Here is a 21,535-nt window from a genome sequence, read left to right on the forward strand (position 1 = left end):
GTATTATTTATGTGCATAAGCCATTTCGATCAAACCACTGACATATGTTTTAAATGTGAAGTTAAAATTCTTTCGAGAGCAATAGTCCTATAGCTTTTGTAATGCACAAACTGGTCTCTTTTTTCTTAGAATGTTTGTGTTTATTATTGAGAATAGGGAGGCCTACTATGCACTTTTTAAAAATACAGCCATCTCGTTAATGCAGTAACAAATGTCTGATGGTATTGCTAGTCAATCACGAGAGTAGTTTTGTTTTTTGTTTTTTTCCCACGTAAAAGGCGCTTTGTCTCAAACTCCTGCACAGCTACAATCAACAACTTTAAGCAAAACAAAAAACAACGGAAGTAGATATCCAAGCTACACAATAAAAGCAAACGTGCGGTTTTGATGTTATTATATCTATAAATAAGTTAATATGTAATGATTATAGTTCATTTGTCATTTGTGCTGTGATGTAGGTACGTGTATCATAATACCAAACCTGCCATCAGAACGTTTTCCTTCTTGATTGTGATGCAGGTTTTTATTGTGAAGGTGTTGACCGGAAACAGCGGCGTTCACCTCGCTGCTGTGCGTCCAATGATCCGTGGCTCGGATGAAGACTGCCTCTTTAGGACGAGGTACAAACCTAATGGGAGGAGAGGCACGACCAGCAGGACTAACCCAACGTGCTCCGTGCTTTATTTTTAAAGCAACTGGCCGGTGTAGTTAAATTTGCAAAGTATGTCCTTAATCTTTTAAATAGATTAACTTTTGTGTTCAATTTGATGTAGTTCCCGCTCAAGTGGACCATGGACTGCATGAGAAAGTTCAAATGGACTTTAAATGTGGTTTTGTTTACGGACGCACTACGTTCACACTAGCTTTTTAAAACTCTAAACCACTGGATTACAACATTTATTTTTGATTTAAACATTTTATTGATCCACGCCTCCAAGTCAAGGATGTGAACACCTGCATTTTTCTCCCCCAGATCTTAGCGATTTCAATCTCCTAAAGGCCAAATTCTTAATTAAAAGACAGAAAGTTCAATGGACTGAAGGGATGCTTTTTTGCGACCTGTGGAAAAGTGCCTAGAGGTGCCAAGGTGAGTAAAGCATCCAAATAGCAGCATGGTAAACATTTTGGGGCATCTGTAGCTTTGTAAAACCATTATCTCGAGCAGCTGTAATAGACTGCAAGACAAATCATGAAAAAAATACCACTGTAGTAACTAGTAATCTCATATAATGCCCAGATGTTCCGCAATTTCGCATTTCTCTGCTCATTTCTTGCAACCCATCATGCGATTGTTACTGTACAAATCTGAAAATTGTTGTGTTTTGTTTACGTTTTGTGAATCTCTTGCAGCTGGTTGGTGATTTGTAAGTGGGTGTGTTGTATTAGACAAATCTTAACCTACAGATGGACTCTATTAGGGTTACTGTTATATTAGCAGACAAATATAGATAGATGTTTTTATTATTTGTGGTGGTACTGGTGAGAAGAAGCGCGCTTCTGTCCCTTGACTGAGGCGGACAAAAGGTGCACCTGTTTTTACTGGATGGTGACACAGGGGAACGTCACCGACAGGAGTAATGCAGAAGACAAGAACGTGTTGTTGTAAATGATAAATTATAGGATTGGTTTAATTCAGATTTAACTTATAACTAATGACAAGTTTAGTTAGTATTTCCGCCAAATATGCTTGTGTTTTCTTTGCTTGCTTTTGTTGTTGTTTTAGTGCATGTTGATTAGTCAGAGTGAGATCATGGAGGATCACGTATCTATGAGTTCATGCTTTACACATGTGTTGTATCACCTCTGTTACATTGTTGTTGTTTTTTATATCTCTCACGTCGGTTGTATGTCCTGTTGTCCAGTTTCATTCTGTTTTTATGCTCCTGCTTTGTGCTCTGTGTACAGTGGTGTCAGCACTCAGTGATCAATTGAAGGCTTGAAGAAACAAATTATTCATGAGCTGGGGAAGCTCCAATTTGGAAATATGCTGTGTGGACACACTTAAGTCAAACAAAACAGTTAGTAATAAAGTTAATTTAAAACTGACTGAAAGCTAGAGGGCAAGTGTGCTTTTGTAATTTCAGTGCTAATTTCAGAGGCCCATTAATCACTGATGTGATTTGCTTCCTTGTCATGATTGTACAAATGGTTTAAAATCTGCATGTTTGTGGGTTACTGTTCCTTATCGGGTCAAGGTTGCCCTAAGGGGTGTCTGTAAAATCACTGTTTTTGAAACTGCAATCTCCTTGTAATTTAGCAGTAAAATGTCATACATTTTGGCCCACAGCTCCCCACTGTAGGATCAGTAGGACTTTCTGGTGTCTGTCAGGGTTGTTTGCATTGTGTTGAATTACACATTTGATAAAGAATATTCAAAATGATACAACTGCACAAAGCATTTGTGTGCTGCAGTGATTTATAAATACTTACAATCTCATAGTAAACTAACTAGTGTATATTGACACACAGTGATGGGACTCACGAGACCTTGTGTTACTCTCATGCCCAGTGTGTGCCAGTCTAATTTCCTTTGGCTAACACTAAACCATGTCAATAAAAAAAAGTTCTAAATTAGGTTGCTGTGGAAGGCAAAATCTATTAATTGATTGCTGTGCTGTGTAGGATGGTCTAACCAGTGAAGTTGGTGGTGGTTTACAGTTATTGATGTGCTGACTGGCTGCAGAATGGGCTGACTAGCTGCAGGTGTTAGCTGGTTTGCTAAATCTTTCACATTAGTTGTGTGTGAGTGACACGAGGAGTTCCTTCGTAGGTTTGTCCTGAGGGTATACTCTGTTGGGATTAACCAGGATTAGCACAGGAGTAATTCTACTGCTTATCAGGCCTGTATCTGTCAGTAGCATCACCCATAACTGTGCTTGGGTGCAGTGTTACAAGCATACGCAGACTGGTCACATGGTCACCCCATGTTCTAGATCTTACATATGTCAAAGTCATACAGCAGTTCAGAATTTTAACATATGAGGAGAAGGCTATAGGGCACATTATGTATGAATAATACAAATCATTATGCACTTCATCCTTATAATTTCTCAAGTCAGGCTCACCATCTGTTGCTGACCGTAGCTTCAGTGCAAGGAGAAGAAAAGTGACTTTGACCTTAAATTGCCTTCCTAATTTGATCTCTAATTCTGTCACACTATTAACACTCCCGCTTTGCAGCAGGCCAGGATTAGCTCTTTATTTAGAAATGCACTGTCCAGAAGGCTAAGTCATGGCAATGTCCACAGCAATTTGTGTCACTGAAATCCAGTAAAACACCTCATCGTCCTCCAGAGATTGCACGTGAGATCTGGAAGATCAAATGAAGCCTTTGGCTTCCTACGCTTCAAATATATTTTTTATTTTCTGGTCCCTGTTGATGACTCTCTGTTAGTAGATTTATGACTGATGTGCTAATTATGTCCTCGTTCCCTCAGATACCCTCAAGATTAGAGAGTTACCTCAGCTGCCATTGGTATTCCACCAACATGCTGTGCTTGTCTGGTCATGGTGACTGTAACAACATAACGACCAGTATAAGTTATAGTAATAAAGGTTTAATTGCGTGCTTGAGGCTGTCATCTCTTTACTTGGACCTGTACCATACCTAACAAAGCCTCATTGCTGACCAATTGCAGCACACCCTTACTGCTTCAGGTGATAACGTGTATAGTGTATACACAAGTGTATAACAAACAAGCCTCAGTTTCACACAAATCAATGGCAATATGTTCACTGCCCATCTCTGCCTTTGCCTTGTGGAATAGTTAAGCATTAAGGCCAAAATAGCAGCTACTGCGTCAAGGTTGCTTGTTGTTAGTGAAGGCAGGTTTTGAGCACTGAAAATGAAACAAACACAGCTCCAATTTGTTTCATGTTGAACTGTTATTATAACATTGTTAAAAGCAAAATAATAAAATAATATAAAACCTACTTATATTTACATGACAAATAGTTCTCATACACATGTGTAAGCTGTTCTAGCAGCTAGGTCAAGTGTCACTCTGGAGAGACACATGACTATGCATGCGGCACACCTGTGCTTATCTGCAGCTTATATCCCATCCCTCCCTGCTGTCTAAGATCAGCCTCTTTCTTGTACTAATTAAATTCGCTTTCGTAAGGATTAATATATTCTTGATTTGAAAGTTAGTTATTAGTATCATTGGTGAAGTTGTGTATTGTTTTATTTGCACATGTTAAAATAGCATATTTAGGCTGTTCAACCTGATCATTAGATGATAATGGTAATGCAGAAAGTGCTTCTTAAAATCCATGCATCATTTCTAAGCTAAAACAAAATGTTTTAGCTTAATTTTGACCTACACGGCCTGTTTTTTCTTGCATATAATTTTAAGATGTAATTCAAATTATACTTATGCCTAGGTGTACAAAAGTTATTTAGGTAAGGTTAGTTTGTTAGTAATTATGTTACACTTTGGTCAGTGGTGAAATCCTCACGTTGGTGCTCAATCTAATGGCCAACTCTGTCTGCAGCTCTGTTTTATTTGCCTTAATCTAACTTCATCTCAGACATTTTGACAGGGGATGATGAGTTGTATTTTCCAAAATAAATGTATTTATTAACTGTCGTGTAAAAACATCCGGGTATGCCTTTTAGAATTATGTAAAAATGTTAACTGGGATTAAAAGAGATTACATACTGTAAATCTGAGATGAAAGGCAGGGATGGGGTAGTTAAGTGGTGCTGCTTATACTAAAGTGGGTGCTGCTCTTGGCTTTCAGGTTAGGAGATATGTGAAGGAGTGTGAAGGACGGCCATGGGACAGGAGAGACAGTGGCTTCAAGCTGTCATCACCGCTGGAGCCATCTGTCTGCTTTGTAAGTATACCTTTTCAATTATTATTATTTTTTATTTCTGTCTTGAGGTTGACTTGATCAAATGTAAGTTTGATTTTACATTTTCGCCCTACTATATAAATACATATTTATAGCATCCCAATTATTTTCTTAATTTAATGTCAAAGTCTGTTGCTACCACAACTGCTATCTTCTGTTTCCTACAGAAGTGTTCATAACTGAATACATGAACTGCGACCACTCATTGCTCTTTGGGAAAATAAAGAGGAGAGGCCCAAAAAAAACTAGAGAATGGGGACAAAATCCAACTTAAATAATATCTGGCAGGGTATTTAGATCAATCTGGGATTTGTGCTACCCCCAACCCCAGGCACACTTCTGTGTGCGTGTTTGTGAGGATGGGCTAGGACATTGATTGAGCTGGTCCGCAGACCATGTGTGTGAACCCCAGGGGGTCATGGGATGTGGACGCGAGTGCCCTGCTGTCTGCATCAGTGATTCCCTCCCTTTGGAGATTAAAGTAACCAGCAGGCCAGATGAGAGGCGACACAACACTGTTACCCATTTGCACACACCGATATGAACACATGGCACCAAGCAAGAGTCACTGGAAGACTCTGCTCCAGGTGTCACTAATGGGATTGCCGTGTGTTTGCAAGCTTTGAGGTTACACGATCTTATCGCCAAATGGCACATCGTCATTTTACATGCCCTCTGGTCCCCTCCTTTTAACAGAACCCTCAAGGGAAGATACTGACACAGATCCCAACTACGGTTAAACTTTAACATTTGAGGATTATACATTTTTTTCCCTGCCTTACTTTCATATACTGAGAAGAAACGCTACAAAAGTTAATCTGATCATCACTGTGATTGCCATGACTTTCTCAGACAACCTTTCATTTGCTGGTACCATGTAATTACGTGGTATAAGTCCATATATTTTATGGTTATATTGCCTACTGTCCGAACGCATCTGTAATGTATTGCTGCCTTTACAGGTGTGTCTCAAGGCGTGGCAACATTGGTTCAAGCCCGGGAAGGGGGATCTGCAGAGCTGGACTGTAATCTCAATCCCATAAACAAAGGAGAAACCACCCCAAACCTCTTCCCTCTGCATGTGGTGGAATGGGTGCGACTTGGTTACAATGTTCCCATCCTCATTAAATTTGGAGTGTATGCCCCGCGAGTTCATCCAAACTACAAGGGTAAGATTCATCAACACACATTAGCCCTTTTTGGGTTTGTATGGTAATAGACAAAATAAAAAAATATTAAAAAAACTAAACAGATAACCTGATGCAATCTCTTAGACGCATTGTGTTTTGGCAAAAACTTAACAATGTTACACCTGTTTGTCAAAGGAACAGGAAGTTGGATGAATCAGTACCACTAAAGTTAATCCAACTCAAAAGAGCCCTGTAATTACTTCTGTGGGTGTTCTGGGAACTTCCAGACAGCAGCACAAGTGTAAGGAGCAGAGGAAGAACCAGAATGGATGGATGCAGTTAAAGGGGGTTGGGAAGGCTGTGCAGAAAAAGGGGGGCACCACTAACGCCACAGTTGGAGGGATTAGGAGTTTGGGTGGGGGCTTGGTGGTTGGATGATAGTGTTTTATTAGTATGCTGAGGGGTGACCCAGTAAGCTTGTTTTGCTAGAAGGAGAATTGATGAACATAGGAAAAGATGCTAGATTCCTTACTATAACCATATAATCCGCTCATTATCTTGGTTAGGACAAAAAATACTGGTAACACAACATCCCCCATCTCTGCAAAAGATGGGGCAATCAAAATCCCATATAGTTTTATCTAGGTCACACAAATTTGCTGGAACCATCACTCAGCTCCATCATACAGTATTGTGATTTTAGTCAAAGGAAAAAGAGTAGTGTGCTTAGTTGAATCATTATTTGATTAGTTCTGTATATTTAAATCCTTTAACTTCTCTATGGATTTGTTTTATGCCAGTGAATGATTAATAAAATGAAGTGAATTACTGAAAATGTTGAGTTGGATTTTTAACTGTACAGTGATTGAGTGACAAACAGCTACAAGATAACTCTCACACAGACAGTTTGCATAGTATTGTTTTAGTGCAGTCATCAGGCAAAATCGCATAAACAACATTGTAGACATGGGGGCTCTGGTATGTACTTGTGTTGTGCCATATTCGCTTCCTGTGATGCCTGCGTCTGGTGAGGGTTTACCCTGTCTGCCTTAGATCCTCATTGCTCCCTCCCACTAGAGGCAGATGGCAGTGTGCAAAGCGTGTCAGTGCTATGTATGTAATGTATTCTACCCTCAAATTAAAAGGGGGGATTTCAGATGTAACCACAGGACTAGGAGAGAAAATATCATTTCCTGATCTCTGCCTTGGCTTGTCTGAGATAAGAAATACAAGGAAGAGAGAACATGTTTTATGAGTGTTAGCTGTAAGATATGTGAGTTTGTGGATAATGGGGCTAGTGTTAAGTCTTAATTTTCTGTTGTTTATAATTGTCTCCAGACATATCAATGTATATAGTCTGCTACTTTTGCCCTTTGCCTCCAGTGTATTTGGCTGTTTTAATATTCAAGATATTCAAGATGAGCACAAGTATGCAGTATCTTGATGCCAGTTGTAGTCATTAAGTGTATTTTTTTTATGTAGTCCATTAACACACCATGTTGAAATCATATCAGGTGCATTTGAAATTGCAGTTTGTCATACACTTAGCAGTGTCCTTCTGTTGACCCCTAGATGGCAGACGGTCGGGGTTTGTCTGAGAGAGAGCTTCTCCTGTCTGCTTAAGGGCAATCCGTGGCTAGGTGGTCTTAGTAGTAGTTATAATTCTACCAGCAGCCGTACTCGTTGTGAGTAGTAGCAGTTGGGAGTTGATGATAAGATCCTCCCCCTTCTCCATAGTTTTTCTCCATTGGGTAATTCTTGTGTTAGCATTTTGAATCCTCACTGTGTACACTTTGATCAAACATAATTACTCCAGCTAAAGTAAATGAGCATAGACACTGAGCAGGGTATTCTGACCTTAGACCACAACAGCAATGGGCAAACCCCCAGATCCCAGCAGGTCCCCAGCAGGCAGTCAGTGTGACCCCTTAAAATTCAAGAAGGCAAGACTCACTGCACACATGTACAAATCACATACTTACATTAGAGTACAACCAGTTCAATGGGACAAAGTGGAAAATACACTTAGTTAGGGCTGCAAGATATGTTGCAAATACATCTAAACATCGATAGTAAATGGTACATTTGCAAACAGCAAAAACTGCCGTTACCAAAAGTTTATCTGCAAACAACTAAACATTCTAGAACAATGTATTTTTATTTATAAAACCTCCTAGTACTGTACAAACATTTTCTAAATGCACGCGCAATGCATGATTCTTAGTTTAGCAGTTTATATTTCAGTTTTTTCTCAAATGTCAGTGCTGTTCTTTAAAATGTTGAACAGAATGCTAATATTAAAACATAAATATTATGAATCACAATGCTTGCCAAAACATTCTGGCAAGAAAATTCTTCTACATTGGTCATGCAACACATTTTGAAATGCATATTTTTACAGAAAACATTACGATAAGCGATCATATTGATGACTATTTCTTACACTATAACTCTGGAGCACAATAATCCCTTTACAAATGGAACCATACTGTAAATATTGTGACAAGCGTACATCTTTTGACTTAATTCTCATCAATCAATAGTTTGCAAACCCATACAATTGTATGGTATGTTTGATCCTAACCAACCAGTTTTCCTGCCACAGACATCTACATGTCACAACAGTAAGGCATAATCTGGCCTGGGCCTGGGGACTTCATGATTATTGAGTTAAACAGAGGTTATTACAAAGGCTCTGTAACTTCATGCCTAAGGCGTGTAGCAACCAATTCACAAACGGGAGCTCTATTTCAGCTCTGTAATAAGTTTAGTAACAAAATATACTTTCACACTTGATATATAAAGGGTGCTATTAACAAAATATAAAACATGTTCAAGTCATTTTCTTTAATACATTTAATACTAGGTTGACCAGGTTTCAAATGAAGTTGCCAATACAGTGAAACTTGGCACGTGAGCCATGTGCTGGTGTGAGGGGTTAACAGAGCCGGATAGAGTGAGAGGGACAGAGTTAACTGTAATCTATCTCACGACAAAGAGCTATTCATAAGAGGGTTTAACTGATTAGGGAGACAGGAGGATTGAAGAGAGAAATTTGGGGGAGTGGGAGGGGAGTGCTGTCAGAGCAGGGGACTGGCCCCCAGACTTATGATTGTATTCAAATCAAAACACATCCCACAATGCACCTCTGCCCAGCTTCCTAATGCACATACGGATAGACAAAGAACAGCAGTGCTGATGCTTTTCATAACAGAATAATCTGTCTTCCTCTTTGGTTAAGGCTGCTTTTGTGTGTATGTTGGTTCACCATAGACCCCACTTCACCATTCAACTGTGAGTAAGTGTGAGAACAGCAGTTGAACACAACAAATGTTGATTCTGTTAAGGTTTTAAGAAAAATCACAGAAAAATCAACAATTTCATGAAAGTATGCTCTAACTGGAAACTTAAGTTTAGTCACAGCTTCTCATTTCATTGCACTGGTTTCACTTTCAGTGAGGGCCATATCAATATCCAATGACATAAAGAAGATCAGGGACTGTGAGACAAAGCCAGTTCAGCCAGCGGCATTGCTCTGAAGCACAGTTTTTCCAAACTAGCCACCCACTGGGTGAGCCTGACTTAGTCTAATATGAATGGGGCACCTTTGAGGTTCAGGCAGAACTGGTGGATTAACTTTTCCATTTTCTACCCTTGGCTGCACTGCAGCTCGACCAGTTGGAACAAGGCTCACTTTAAGATGAGGTTGTGTCATGTGATAGCTGCTGGAGGAATAACAGTGAGGTGGAGGAGGGCTATTGTTTCAATCACTCTCTGTTCACCAAAGCTCTAATAAGGTTTGGCTCTCGAACAGGGCTCGTGGATATTGTGCTGTGTTGAACTAGGAGGAGTGATGAATGTGTCTGATGGGGAGTTAGGGGTCATCGAGGGTCAGAGTCTCATTGGTTATTGTCAGTAGATTATCGATGTGCACATTCTCAGTAACCTCCCCACAACCTTTCTATGAATACATTGTCAATTTTTCTGCTCCTATTTTTTAGCATTAATTGTATAAATTCCAAGAAATCTCAAAAGCCTAATAAAAAAGATACTGCTGGCCCCATTTTCTTCTGTTCGATGACTATAACAATGCACCTGCTCCGTGAGATTTTTTTTGCAGAGAGATGTAACATTCAGATTTAAATGAAGCTACATTAGTCACCCAGCATCAGGCCATTGTCTGTCCAGACGCTGAAGAGAAAACCATGGTCCTCTTTATTTCATTGAATGCGTCACAAAGGTGTTTTCAAACCTAAACATGTTTTCATCCAATTTTTCAAATGACAGTAAAACCCACCTCCCGTCCCACGCAGTGGACCCTCCCATGTCCATATTGGGCCCTTCCATGTTTCTACAGCAACCTAATTCAAATCTAACCTCACACACTCACCATGGAAACGCTGGGGAATGAGGAGTGGGGGCTGCTGCCTCTTTGTCATGATGGACAAGAGGCAGGCTCCAGGAAAGGGTTAAGTGCCCGCAGTGAAATCAGACTTCCTCCATGGAGGTCCTGGGGGCAGGGCTCACCTCACATTTTTTGAAAATCAACATCTATTGTATACACCCCCACGTGCTTCTTAACCGCATGGCCAGACTGCCTGATCTTTAAGTAGGATTGCCATAAGCTGTATTGCTGTTGTTTGTTGAGTTTGCAAGTGGAGGTGCTAAATCAATTAATTAAGTTTTCATGATTTTGTTTTTTTGTTTAGTTTTTTTTTTTTTTTTTTTTTTTTATGTAAAAAAAAAAGGTTTTAACCAAATGCAGTTGTTCAGTGAATTAATAACTTTTTGCCCTTTCTAGCCTTTTGAATTTTCCACATTTATTCTTTTCTACACTTGAAAAGGAAATGGAAACCCAGTGAGAATCCCATATAAAGCTTAGGGAAAGGCCTAAATAGACCCTTATACCTGCTGTCACTAGCACACACATTTCCTGCTTCGTAGCCCTACCTGGTTGTTTAAAGATATTGGCCTAGAATCAGGGTCTCTCTTTTTATGAGGGCTTTTGAGAGGTCAGTCAATCATTAAACCCACCTATTAAACTCGGCAACAGCCCCAGTCAGGAATGCAAGGTTAATTGTTAGCTATTGTTGCCAGCCGGACTCTGAGTTAAGCCTAGCCTTAAGGCTATAGATGAATTACATGATTTTTTTTATTTCCTGAAGGCTCAAGTAATAGTTAATCCTTAAAAGTGTGAATGCGCCTTTTTTTCTTTAAAATGTATGCTTTTCTCATTGTCTTATCTTTTGCCTTTTCAAAAGTAAATGACTGTGCTGTGTGATTGTACTGTGTAAATGCTGTGTCAGAATAGTACACAGAAATGGGGCTGGGCATTTTATTGAATTTTAATCAATAGCCAATCCTCCGGAAGTAAAAGCATGTGGTTTAGAGCAGACTTACGAATTTGACAGTAGAAATGTAATTTATTTTTTGTGTTAAATGGCATTGATTAACAGTCTGACTTTTTATGTTCATGAAATCAGCTCTTTAAGCCATTTTAATTTTGATTTTGAAAATAAAAATAGAAGCAAAAATCTCAGTTTGTTGCCATATTGTCCAGCTCTGCTTAGAAATTATTGCATGTTTTTGTCTTTTCTTATGGCACATTAGCCACACATTCATGCGTGCCTTGTTGTCAGAGCCAACAACAATGCCTGTTTACTTTTAAACTGCTTTGGCAAGGGGCTAGTATGAGCAACGTGTGTGCTTCCTCATCCATACATCCTCCTGTCTTTAAAAGCCCACTGATTGAAGGGGTAAAAAGAGTTCATTGAGAGACAGAATAAAAAGATGGGAGGGGGGTGGGTAACTCCAATACCAGGCTGCAGTCACCAGGCAACCCCCCGATCAAGTTTCAAAGTCTGACAAGGAGTTGTAAGAAGCATGGAGAGGAGCAGAAGCATGTCATTGTGGTAGATATGGGCTCTGTGTGGATATATGTGGGCAAAGGCTCTTGTTTTTCATTCATATTTTGATGATGTCCTCCAAAGTCCTCAAACAAGTGGCCTAATTCAAACATTGAAGCACTGTCTACTCAAAACAAGCTCTTGAAGTAATTTTAGGTTTTCTCTTTGAAACTGATTCAAGTACTCACTCTTCACAACCTCCTCCAGACTGAACATTTGGGCAGCATCACAGGATCACAAGTGTGTCATTACTGGGTTAAACATTTTTTTTTGTATTGGAACTGGCCATAAATTTATTTTAACATATTGATCAATCACCATTTGCAGACTTAACTAATCATTGCCCAGATAATCCCATTTATTCCTCCACAGTCTAAACTCCAAGCTACACGCTCTTACTGACAGAGGACTGGCTCTTAACCTCTTAATTTAAAAAGACCCAAGCAAATCGTTGTGGAATAGAATAGACTGAATCTCGATTGAAATTTGAGTAATATATAAAAGTGTATCAACAATACTAACTGTTGAAAGCCTTTTGACATAGCTATTTATACTCCACCAAAAAGGTGAACTGTGATCTCAATTTTACCGATAAAGTAGCATTATCTGTATAAAATATAATTCTTTATCAGAGCAAGACATTTTTTACTATCTAGAGCTTTTGTTAGCTTTTGTTCGCCTGGGGTCCTGTGTTCAGTGCCTGTCAGCCTAAGTCTGCATGTGCTGATGCTGCTCATCTGTCCATTTGTTTTGACCCTGTGTTTCTTTTTGCTCTTTTTCTCATTTAGGCCGCGTGTCTCTAACCCAGGGTGCCTCTCTGCTGGTGGAGGGACTGACTCAGGAGGATGAGGGTTGGTTCGAATGCCGAATCCTGCTCTTGGACAGCAAAACCGATGACTTTCAAAATGGCACATGGACCTTTCTCTCCATCACAGGTGTGGCACTGTGGGGTTTGGGACGTCTTCACGGGTGTTGTCCCTGAATAGTACAGCCTCAACCCATGACCAGACGCACACGCAGAGAGGCTTGGCGAGATTCATTTTAGAGATACATGTAATATATTATGATGTTACACTTAAGTAATTATTGCACCTATTCACATTTATGTTTTTAGGGTGAACTCAACTAAAAATAAAATAATATTAAAATGTGTAATTTAGAAAACATTTACCAAATCCCATCTACCATTTAGGAGTTAATGTTTTACACATGTAAGCCTTTGAGCTGTTGTCCCCAATTTACAAGTTTAGAAAAACATCTTAAACTTTACAACCAATGCATTCAGGGATGACTGGGGTTATTACACAAGAATTTTCTGTTAATTCTGGTCTCCTCTCCAACTGTTTACTGCATGTTGCGTCTCCAAGTCCCAAGTTGAGCCGTATGTTATCTTTAATTTATCGCAGATTAAAGTAAACTGGCCAATTAAATGCAACTTTAATGGGTTTACATTCAGCGTATTATTCAGATTTGCTCTAAATCAGATTACTTGGTTTGATTTACAGTGTCACTAACAATCAGTGCTTTTGGTTGCAGCTCCACCTGTGTTTATCAAGACACCACCAACTTTTGTAGAGGTTCTCCTTGGAGACTCACTGACTCTCAGCTGTGGAGCCCATGGCAACCCTCGACCAACTGTTGCCTGGCATAAAGACGAGAACCCCATCGAGAAACATGAGAAAATTAAAGTAAGAACAACAGTAAATGATTGAACATAAAAATAGTGCTGTCTATAGGTTTCAGAGTGATGGGAAATTAGCATTGTTGCCATAACAAATAAGAAAACAACAAGAAACAAAATCTATCTTTTGAATAGTGAAAAGTGCTCAAAATGGTGTCTATAAAGAAGCTGAAACCTTGAAACATGTTTTTGCAAAATGAACTATGTACACAATATTTATTTTGTTCAACCTCCAGGATAAAAAATCTAATTCAGATTATGACACATATCATCTTAAAATATTTTGATATCATAGAATTCTAACATTTACAGAAGTCCTTGTTTAATAAGTAATAAGATTTTCTGTGCACAAAGTTCCAACTATGTAAACTTCTTTAATGCTTTTACCTATGCCTTATTTTAGGTGCTCAATGGGTCATTGTCTCTGGCCTCTGTTACAAGAAATATTTCAGGAGTCTACAAATGTCACGTGTCAAACTCGGAGGGAAATCTTACACACTCCACACAGCTGCAGGTCAAAGGTGAGAGTCAAACTTTCAGCGTTTTGGGGGAGAATGAAAAACTATCCCTCCGCGCTGCGCTTTGATCTCTCTTTGCAAAGATGTCTGAAAGCAATGCTGTGTGTTTTGACCAAAGTCATGTCAAACAACTCTAATTCCTTGTTTTCATTTAGACTTTTCAATCTTCTTATTTCTCTTGTGTTCAGACATTGAGCTTTAGTTTGCACTGCCCCCTATAGACCAATTAGTGGCATTACCAAAATACCTGCAATTAAACATGACCTTTTCATGTCAGTGGAAACATTTAAGGTATATGCATGCATAATTCTTTTTCTTTTTTCACTCGAAGGCCCGCCGATAATCCTCATTTCCCCAGAGGACACCACTCTGAACATGTCCCAGGATGCAGTTCTGCAGTGTCAAGCTGATGCCTACCCTTCGAACCTTACCTATGAGTGGATGAAACAAGGACAAAATGTTTATCATATTGAGTAGGTTATTTTAAGTTAAATAATCAAATGTTTGAAAAAATGTCTTCAACCATTTATTTTTATAGTTGTTTTATGCTTTGTCTGTAGATCACTGAAGTCCCGGGTAAAGGTTTTGGTGGATGGGACGCTTCTCATACCAAATCTTATTCCAGAAGATGCTGGGAACTATACATGCATCCCGACTAACGGAATATTAACTCCCCCATCGGCCTCTGCACATCTCAAAGTTAAACGTAAGATTTCAGCAGACACATATATACATATTGATGAAGTGGAGAATCATTGTGAACTAAACAGAAATGCTTTTCTGCTTCCACCCAAGATCCTGCAAGGGTAACACGGATGCCCAGGGAAACATATTTGCCCGCAGGCATGGAGGGTGTCATTGTCTGTCCTGTTCAGGCAGATCCTCCTGTGCTGTATGTAAATTGGACAAAAGATGGAAATCATTTGAATCTTGACAATGTAAGTTGTCTTCTGTAATGATAAATTAAAACTCATATTAGGTTTTATTTAATCATTTATTTGTCTAGTTCCCAGGTTGGATGGTGAATTCTGAGGGCTCGGTTTTTATTGCCCGGGCCAATGACAATGCTGTGGGCATGTACACATGTACTCCCTATAACAGTTACGGGACTATGGGACAATCTGAACCTACTAAGGTTATTTTAAAGGTAAGAGTAGCACTGTATATGAAAAACACGCAGTAGGCTGGCAGGCAATACAAGTACTGTTATTTCCAGGACCCTCCAACCTTCAAAGTATCTCCGCGTCCAGAATACCTGCAGGAGGTGGGCAGAGAGTTGATCATCCCTTGTGAAGCCTTTGGAGACCCTTCCCCAAATATAACCTGGAGCAAGGTATAACAAATGTAATGAAAAGTAAAAGTATTGTTTTAACCTGTGTATTTCTTTTAATTTTTTATTTTTTGAAGATTGGCCCAACTCCGCGCTCTCCCTTCACCATGCTGACAAATGGTTCCCTCCTCTTGCAGCCCCTCAGTAAAGACCATCAGGGGGGCTGGGAATGCCTGGCCTCTAATCGAGTAGCCACTGCCAGTGCTAGCACTGTAGTCATGGTGCTTGGTGAGTGTACGATGCTGATAAATAGTATGGAAAAATGTATTTCCCTTAATTCTCACATTACATCTGATGATTTTCTCCATAGGCACCAGCCCTCATACTGTATCTTCAGTAACTGTAAAAGCAGATATGAATCAAGCAAATGTCTCCTGGGTGCCAGGTTTTGATGGAGGATTCACCCAGAAGTTTACTGTATGGTACGTAATGAACAATCTATGAATTTTTAAAATTGTCTTTTATGTTAAAATAATTGCTAATTTATTGTATTTGACATGTGTAAGGGTCAAGCAGGCATCCAGAGGAAAACATGAATGGGCATCCTTGCCTGTCCCTACATCTAAAAACTACTTGTTAGTTACTGGACTACTTGCAGGCACCAATTACCAGTTCAGTGTCCTTCCTCAGAACAAGCTTGGATCTGGCCCCTTCAGTGAAATAGTTTCTGTCCAAACTATTGGTACGTTGATATTACAATTCAAAGTGATCATTAAGTTTTTATTTCTGTTAGTTTTAACTTCACTGAGTTGCTTTTTGTTTTTTCAGCTGTCCCAACAGAAGCACCCAGTCTCTCCACCTTTCTGCCCCTGGAACCCCCAATAATGTTGGCAGTCAATCGGACTTCTGAAGGTGTGGTCCTGGGGTGGTTAGCGCCGGAGACCCCCTCGTCCCCTCTTACTGGCTTTGTGCTACAGGCTCGCAAAGACCAGGGCCAGTGGGTTATCATCACCAGCAACATTGGAGCTAATCAAAGTGAACTACTTGTGAAAGGACTATTAAGAGTAAGTATTTTTAAAACATGTATTAGCTTGTTTCTCTACTTTTAGTTCTGTAGGCCTTAATAATGATTTTGGTATTCATTGTAGGATTCAAATTATGATCTCAGGCTTCTATCGCGCAGCAATAAACTGCTTAGTGTGCCCAGTAATTCTGTCAATGTCTCTACAATAGGTGAGTATTATGCCCATTGTCTCTACATTTTATAAATGAAACATTATCCATAACTCTGGTACCTTACAGGGATGGATGTGTATCCACTGCGCCCAAGTTTTCTAGAAAAGGTCCCAGAGTCCCTGTTGGCCGGTGTGATTGCTGGAGTGTGCTTCCTGTTTGCAGCAATCATTCTGTCTCTAGTGACAGCCTGTTATATGAGTCACAGAAGACAGCAGCGCCGTAAAAAGAGAAGAGGAGGTAAGTTTATTGTGTACATTAACTTATGTGAAAAATGTTTTTCAATATTTCTCTCTCTTTCTCTCTTCTTTTATCAGACTTGCCCACTGCCTTACTCAAAGGCTCATCGCCACAGTGAGTACACTGTTGCAGCCATAATGTTTATACTGTATAGTTTCCCAAAAAATATAATATGAAATTGTTTTTTTCTAGAGCTCGATCACCTCCTCGAAGCCCAGACAGTGTTCTCAAGTTGAAGCTGTGCCCACCATTGCCCTTTTTTCCCAGTGTTTCCACTTCACACGATCGTTCCTCTTTTGAGAAGGGCAGCCGTGGAGAGTACTATGACCAGCGGAAACAGCTTCTGTCTAACTCATCTCCACCTCCACACTACACCATGTTTGAGAGCCATCTGGGATCCCAAGCCTCATCTCCAACTGCGCTGGAATCTATCTCTAGAGGACCGGATGGACGCTTTATTGTGCAACCACAGCAGGAGAGTTCAAATACTAGAAATGTGTTGCAAAGTAATGGAAGTGCAAGTGCCTCTGGGAGCAATCGGACCTCATTCAGGGATTCTCCAAAGTCTAGTATCCTGAGCTCAGAAAAAGACGAAAGAAAGAATTCTCCTCTAACTGTGGATGTTCCTGAACTGGGAAGGCCTCCGGCTTCTCCTGGCAGAGTACGAGCCATGGCCAGAAACTTCTCCCGTCATGGCTGTTTTTACTCAGATGATGAACAAAGCTCTGAAGCCCTTTTGGAAAGAGCGAGCTTCTACTCTGACAACAGTGAGAAAAAATCTAGTGACTCTCTACGGAGACACCGCATTTTGGACCACTCTGAGGGACTATTCCCCAGTTTGGGCAGTAGAGGCAAAAATCAGGAGAAAAACAGACTAAATTTGAATCAGTCATTAGACAAAGAGAGCACTCAAGTGTCTCAACTGGATACAGACCTGGAGTTAGACAGTATCAATAAGTGTGTTCAGCTAGTAGAAACAAGAGAGGGAATAGAGAAGGAGCTGGAGGCGTATACAGCCCATCAGAGAAGGCAGGCTCAGTCAGAAAAGACAAGAAGTTCCCACAGAGAGGCATCGGCAATAGATGAAGAGCCTGTGTGGAAACTACAGGAGGTTTCTTTTAGGCAGAAACACAAAGCGGCTGGTCAAACAAGTCGGATATCAGATTATAGAAAGGCTTGTTACTTTGGCAATACGAGCAGCCCCATGGACCGCCTCTCTACGTCCCGTATCCATTGGGACATAAGTCCTGTGACATCAGTCACCAGTCTTGTTCCAGTACAAAGTCCGGGGAATAGCGGCTCCCCCAGACCTACACTCACTCACACACTCCAGGACAATACAGAGGACTCTGTTCATGCTGACTCTCTAAAGTCCACAGTTACACAGAACACATCACTTCCTCTGACGCCTAATCTCACCTCAGAAAGCCTACCAGCGCTGCACTTACAGTCACCTCAAAGAGACAGGTTGCTCAGTCCAATAAAGCCTGAAAGTTACAGGAGGTCTATTGCAGGTACGAAGCCTTCGGACTCCGTTGCTGCTGCTCGGCACTATACTCACACAGATACTACTGCAGTAGACTTTAAATCCAGGAGAGATTCGAGTCCTTCAAGTTACTCCACTTTACCCTATCATGAGCGTGAAACAGAAGGCGTGAGAACGCGCTCCAGAAAGAGTGACAAAGGTCTCATCTCTGACAGCCCTAGTCCTATTACAACTTTAACTCTGGTGGAAGAAGTAGAAAGTGACCAATCTCAGTTCTCTGTTCCTAGAATGTCTGGATCTTTCAAAGCTAAACCTGTAGTACAGCCTCCAAAAATGTCTCCTATGCAAACAAGTGCAATTCTTGAATATCTGAGCCTTCCAGGTTTTATTGAAATGAGTGTGGATGAACCAGTGGATGAAGAAAGTGAAACTACTGAGTCCCAACAAATTTCTGAAGAAAGGACAGGAGCTTCTCCAGTGACAAAGCCAGATGTTGTTCCTAAAAACTGGGAGGTTCATGTGAAAAATCAAGAAACTGAGTCACATCCGAAAGGAGTTAGATTTGAACAAAGTCTTATAGAAGAAGATGATTCACACGTAGTTCAGGTAGAACCCAAAGATCCTTTACTTAGAGTCAGATTTCCTGATGAGAATATAGCATATGTCCCTGAAAAAACCTGCAGACAGCTTTATGATGAGAAAACCCGACTTAGGCTCAGAAATACCAGTGCAGAGAGACCAGAGTTTCGACTTGGATCCTCTTCAGCTCATACATTGTACAGTGCAGCTAAAGGCATGGCAGACATAGTTGCAAAACATTCATCAAGTTTTGTGGACAACAGTGAGTCTTTGTCAGAGCGACCCCAAAGACCAGCTTCTCAGGGCAGCAGGGCTAACAACATTGTGTCACGTATATCTCAAGCTCCTGTCCCATTTCTCAAGAAATCCTTAAGTATTGGCCCCTGCAGAACACTCTCAGGTATGGGACCGCCGCGTCCCTTTATGAAAAAATCTCTTAGTTTAGGCGCTCAGAGATGGGAGCATTTTGAGAGCCCAAGACCCTATGTCTCTGAGAGATGTTACTGGGATGAGTTTCCAAGCTCAGATGTCAGAGTTAAATCCTATAGTTTAGGACGCACCCCTCCATCTTTTATGAGGCCAGGGCCATTTTGGAGGGAATACATGCCTTTTAGAAGGCCCAGTATGGGGAGTTTAGAAAGACCACATCATCCCCAGAGATCTTTAGTTAGTCCTCCGTACCTTACACCAGCAATGTACCCACCAAGACAAACCTCAGCCTCCCCTCTGTTAGAAACCTGTGATCCACGTCGACAAGCTGCAGTGTTTCCTGAATGTAGCAGGTGGTCTCCTTCATTTGAAGAATCTATGCGGCCCCCTGAGCCAAAGTATATCCCTATGCCCTCCTGTGTCCCTGTACCTCAGTACCAGCATTGGCCAGGCTCCCGAGGGGAGTATATGAGACCCATAGACCACAGAAGAGGCCCTCAAAGGTCATACCTGCCACGGGGCATCAGCTGGCCCTCCCCCTATTACTCCCCTTGTCCACCTCCATGTGAGGGGGAGTCATACAGGCAGACAGAGAGAATGATGGGACGTCCTGGGGACCTTGAATACAGAGAGGTCAGAGAAGGGGGGCGGGCCAGTTATGCCAGCCAGAGCAGCGGGCATGGAAGTGCTGGTCTCTATCGCCAGTCATTGTCTATCACGCCAACTTTGCTCAGCTCTCCTGAAACAACAGAGGAGAGTGAACGCCACATGGAGCAGTCTGAGAGGAGAGCCAAAAGGTGAAACATCGCCACATCTGGACAAGTGTGGTCACAGCAGGAATTTATGTTGCCAAAATGAGTTCATTACTGCTTTTTTGGAATGTTCATTGTTAACAGATTTTTTGTATATGTCAATAGAAGGAACACATCAGTAGACGAGAGTTATGAGTGGGACACTGCTGATGTCTGTGTGGATGTAGAAGTCCTGGAGGCCATGAGGTTGGATCAGTCAAATGCCTTTTGGAAAGGGAGACGTGATCAGTGCATTGGCCTCCAGGACCACCAGCAGAAAGGTACAAATACATTTTTATTGTCTTATTCAGATTGCATGTGTTTGCAGAGCTTGATGTAACTGTACTGCATGTGTTCATTGTGTCCTGTGCTGTGATTATTGTGAGCCTACCCAAGCATTTCCTCTCCATAATACCTTTCCCAGGCCAGTGCCCCTCAGTCAGTCCACCTGTTTTGAACCCACCTCGCAACTGCAGGCGCTCCCTAAGTGAGGAGCGTTTCAACGCTCTGCGGCAGGAGTATCACGAGTACAGGCGAGCTCAGCAATCCACCTGTTCCCATGAGCCATGCCTCCAACCCGACAACGACAGCGACTCTGAGGCCAGCTCGGCTCTGCTGTAGCAGCTCCATCGGTCCGTTATAAAGCCTACCCTATCACCTCTCTCCCTCTTCCACCTGCTGCTGCCTGCTTGCCTTTTGATCATGCATGTGTAGCTTGTGTAACAATTCTGTATAGTACATGCTTGTTATAACTAATACATGTGTTATCTCTCTTCTCTTCCAGATTTGTCTAAGAAAGGCCCCAAATAACATTTTGAAAAAGACTGCTGCAGCTCTGCTATTATATCAGTACACATTATTTTTGTAATTCATTGAAAAAGCTTGAAAAGAAGCAACTGTTTTTTTATATAAATGGTTCAAGCACATACTGCACCTTGAACTTTTGTTATACTCCGACAATCAGACAAAATACTGCGGGGTATATTTACTAAGTGTTTGCGCACGTGCTAAATGCATTGGACACGTTAAAAAGCAGATGCAGTTGAGATGAGCGTCTCTTATGTTTTACAAGCTCAGCACAGATTTTGCTCCTGGGACCAAATGGGTATGCAAAACGGGGCATTTTGGCAAAATTGACAAAAAAGGAGAAGAAAATACATACGAAGTTGTTTAGCAGGTGCTACTTGCTTTATCAAAACGATGAGAAAACTTTGTGGAAGTTTAACACGTTGGATAGACAGTTCCAGTTTCTCCACGAATGATGCATTTAAAGTGATATAAAGTGAAAGTTCATTAGTCTGTACTAATTCACAAAGTTAAAATAGCCTAATGATTGCGTTGTTTTGAAGACTGTGTCATAATAGAAAGTCACACTTCACATGTGACACTTTGGCCTTGTTCCTCGTAATCAA

The 21,535-nt window shown here is 40.8% G+C and overlaps 1 protein-coding gene across 1 annotated transcript; it reads left to right on the forward strand.

The window, feature by feature from the left end:
* The first annotated feature begins 1,007 nt into the window (after positions 1 to 1,007).
* On the forward strand, positions 1,008 to 20,977 carry igsf9b (immunoglobulin superfamily, member 9b). Its single transcript, XM_033972260.2, has 22 exons — positions 1,008 to 1,087; positions 4,747 to 4,842; positions 5,823 to 6,029; positions 12,685 to 12,831; positions 13,433 to 13,584; positions 13,981 to 14,098; positions 14,427 to 14,568; positions 14,656 to 14,801; positions 14,891 to 15,033; positions 15,102 to 15,242; positions 15,312 to 15,428; positions 15,503 to 15,653; positions 15,736 to 15,847; positions 15,932 to 16,107; positions 16,194 to 16,429; positions 16,514 to 16,598; positions 16,668 to 16,838; positions 16,916 to 16,952; positions 17,031 to 20,129; positions 20,250 to 20,404; positions 20,548 to 20,755; positions 20,908 to 20,977. Exons 2-21 carry the CDS (start codon positions 4,782 to 4,784, stop codon positions 20,742 to 20,744), a joined length of 5,793 nt encoding a protein of 1,930 aa, XP_033828151.2. The 5' UTR covers positions 1,008 to 1,087; positions 4,747 to 4,781; the 3' UTR covers positions 20,745 to 20,755; positions 20,908 to 20,977.
* Positions 20,978 to 21,535: the final 558 nt, after the last annotated feature.

Source organism: Periophthalmus magnuspinnatus, chromosome 9, assembly GCF_009829125.3.
Source record: "Periophthalmus magnuspinnatus isolate fPerMag1 chromosome 9, fPerMag1.2.pri, whole genome shotgun sequence".
NCBI classification, from domain to species: domain Eukaryota; kingdom Metazoa; phylum Chordata; class Actinopteri; order Gobiiformes; family Gobiidae; genus Periophthalmus; species Periophthalmus magnuspinnatus.

What these genes read in the sequence shown, in the direction of transcription:
- igsf9b (XM_033972260.2), top strand. Translation starts at nt 4,782, where the DNA reads ATGGGACAGGAGAGACAGTGGCTTCAAGCTGTCATCACCGCTGGAGCC. An exon ending in AGAAACATGAGAAAATTAAA is followed by an intron (nt 13,585 to 13,980) that starts GTAAGAACAACA and finishes GCCTTATTTTAG; the next exon opens with GTGCTCAATGGGTCATTGTC. An exon ending in CAAATATAACCTGGAGCAAG is followed by an intron (nt 15,429 to 15,502) that starts GTATAACAAATG and finishes TATTTTTTGAAG; the next exon opens with ATTGGCCCAACTCCGCGCTC.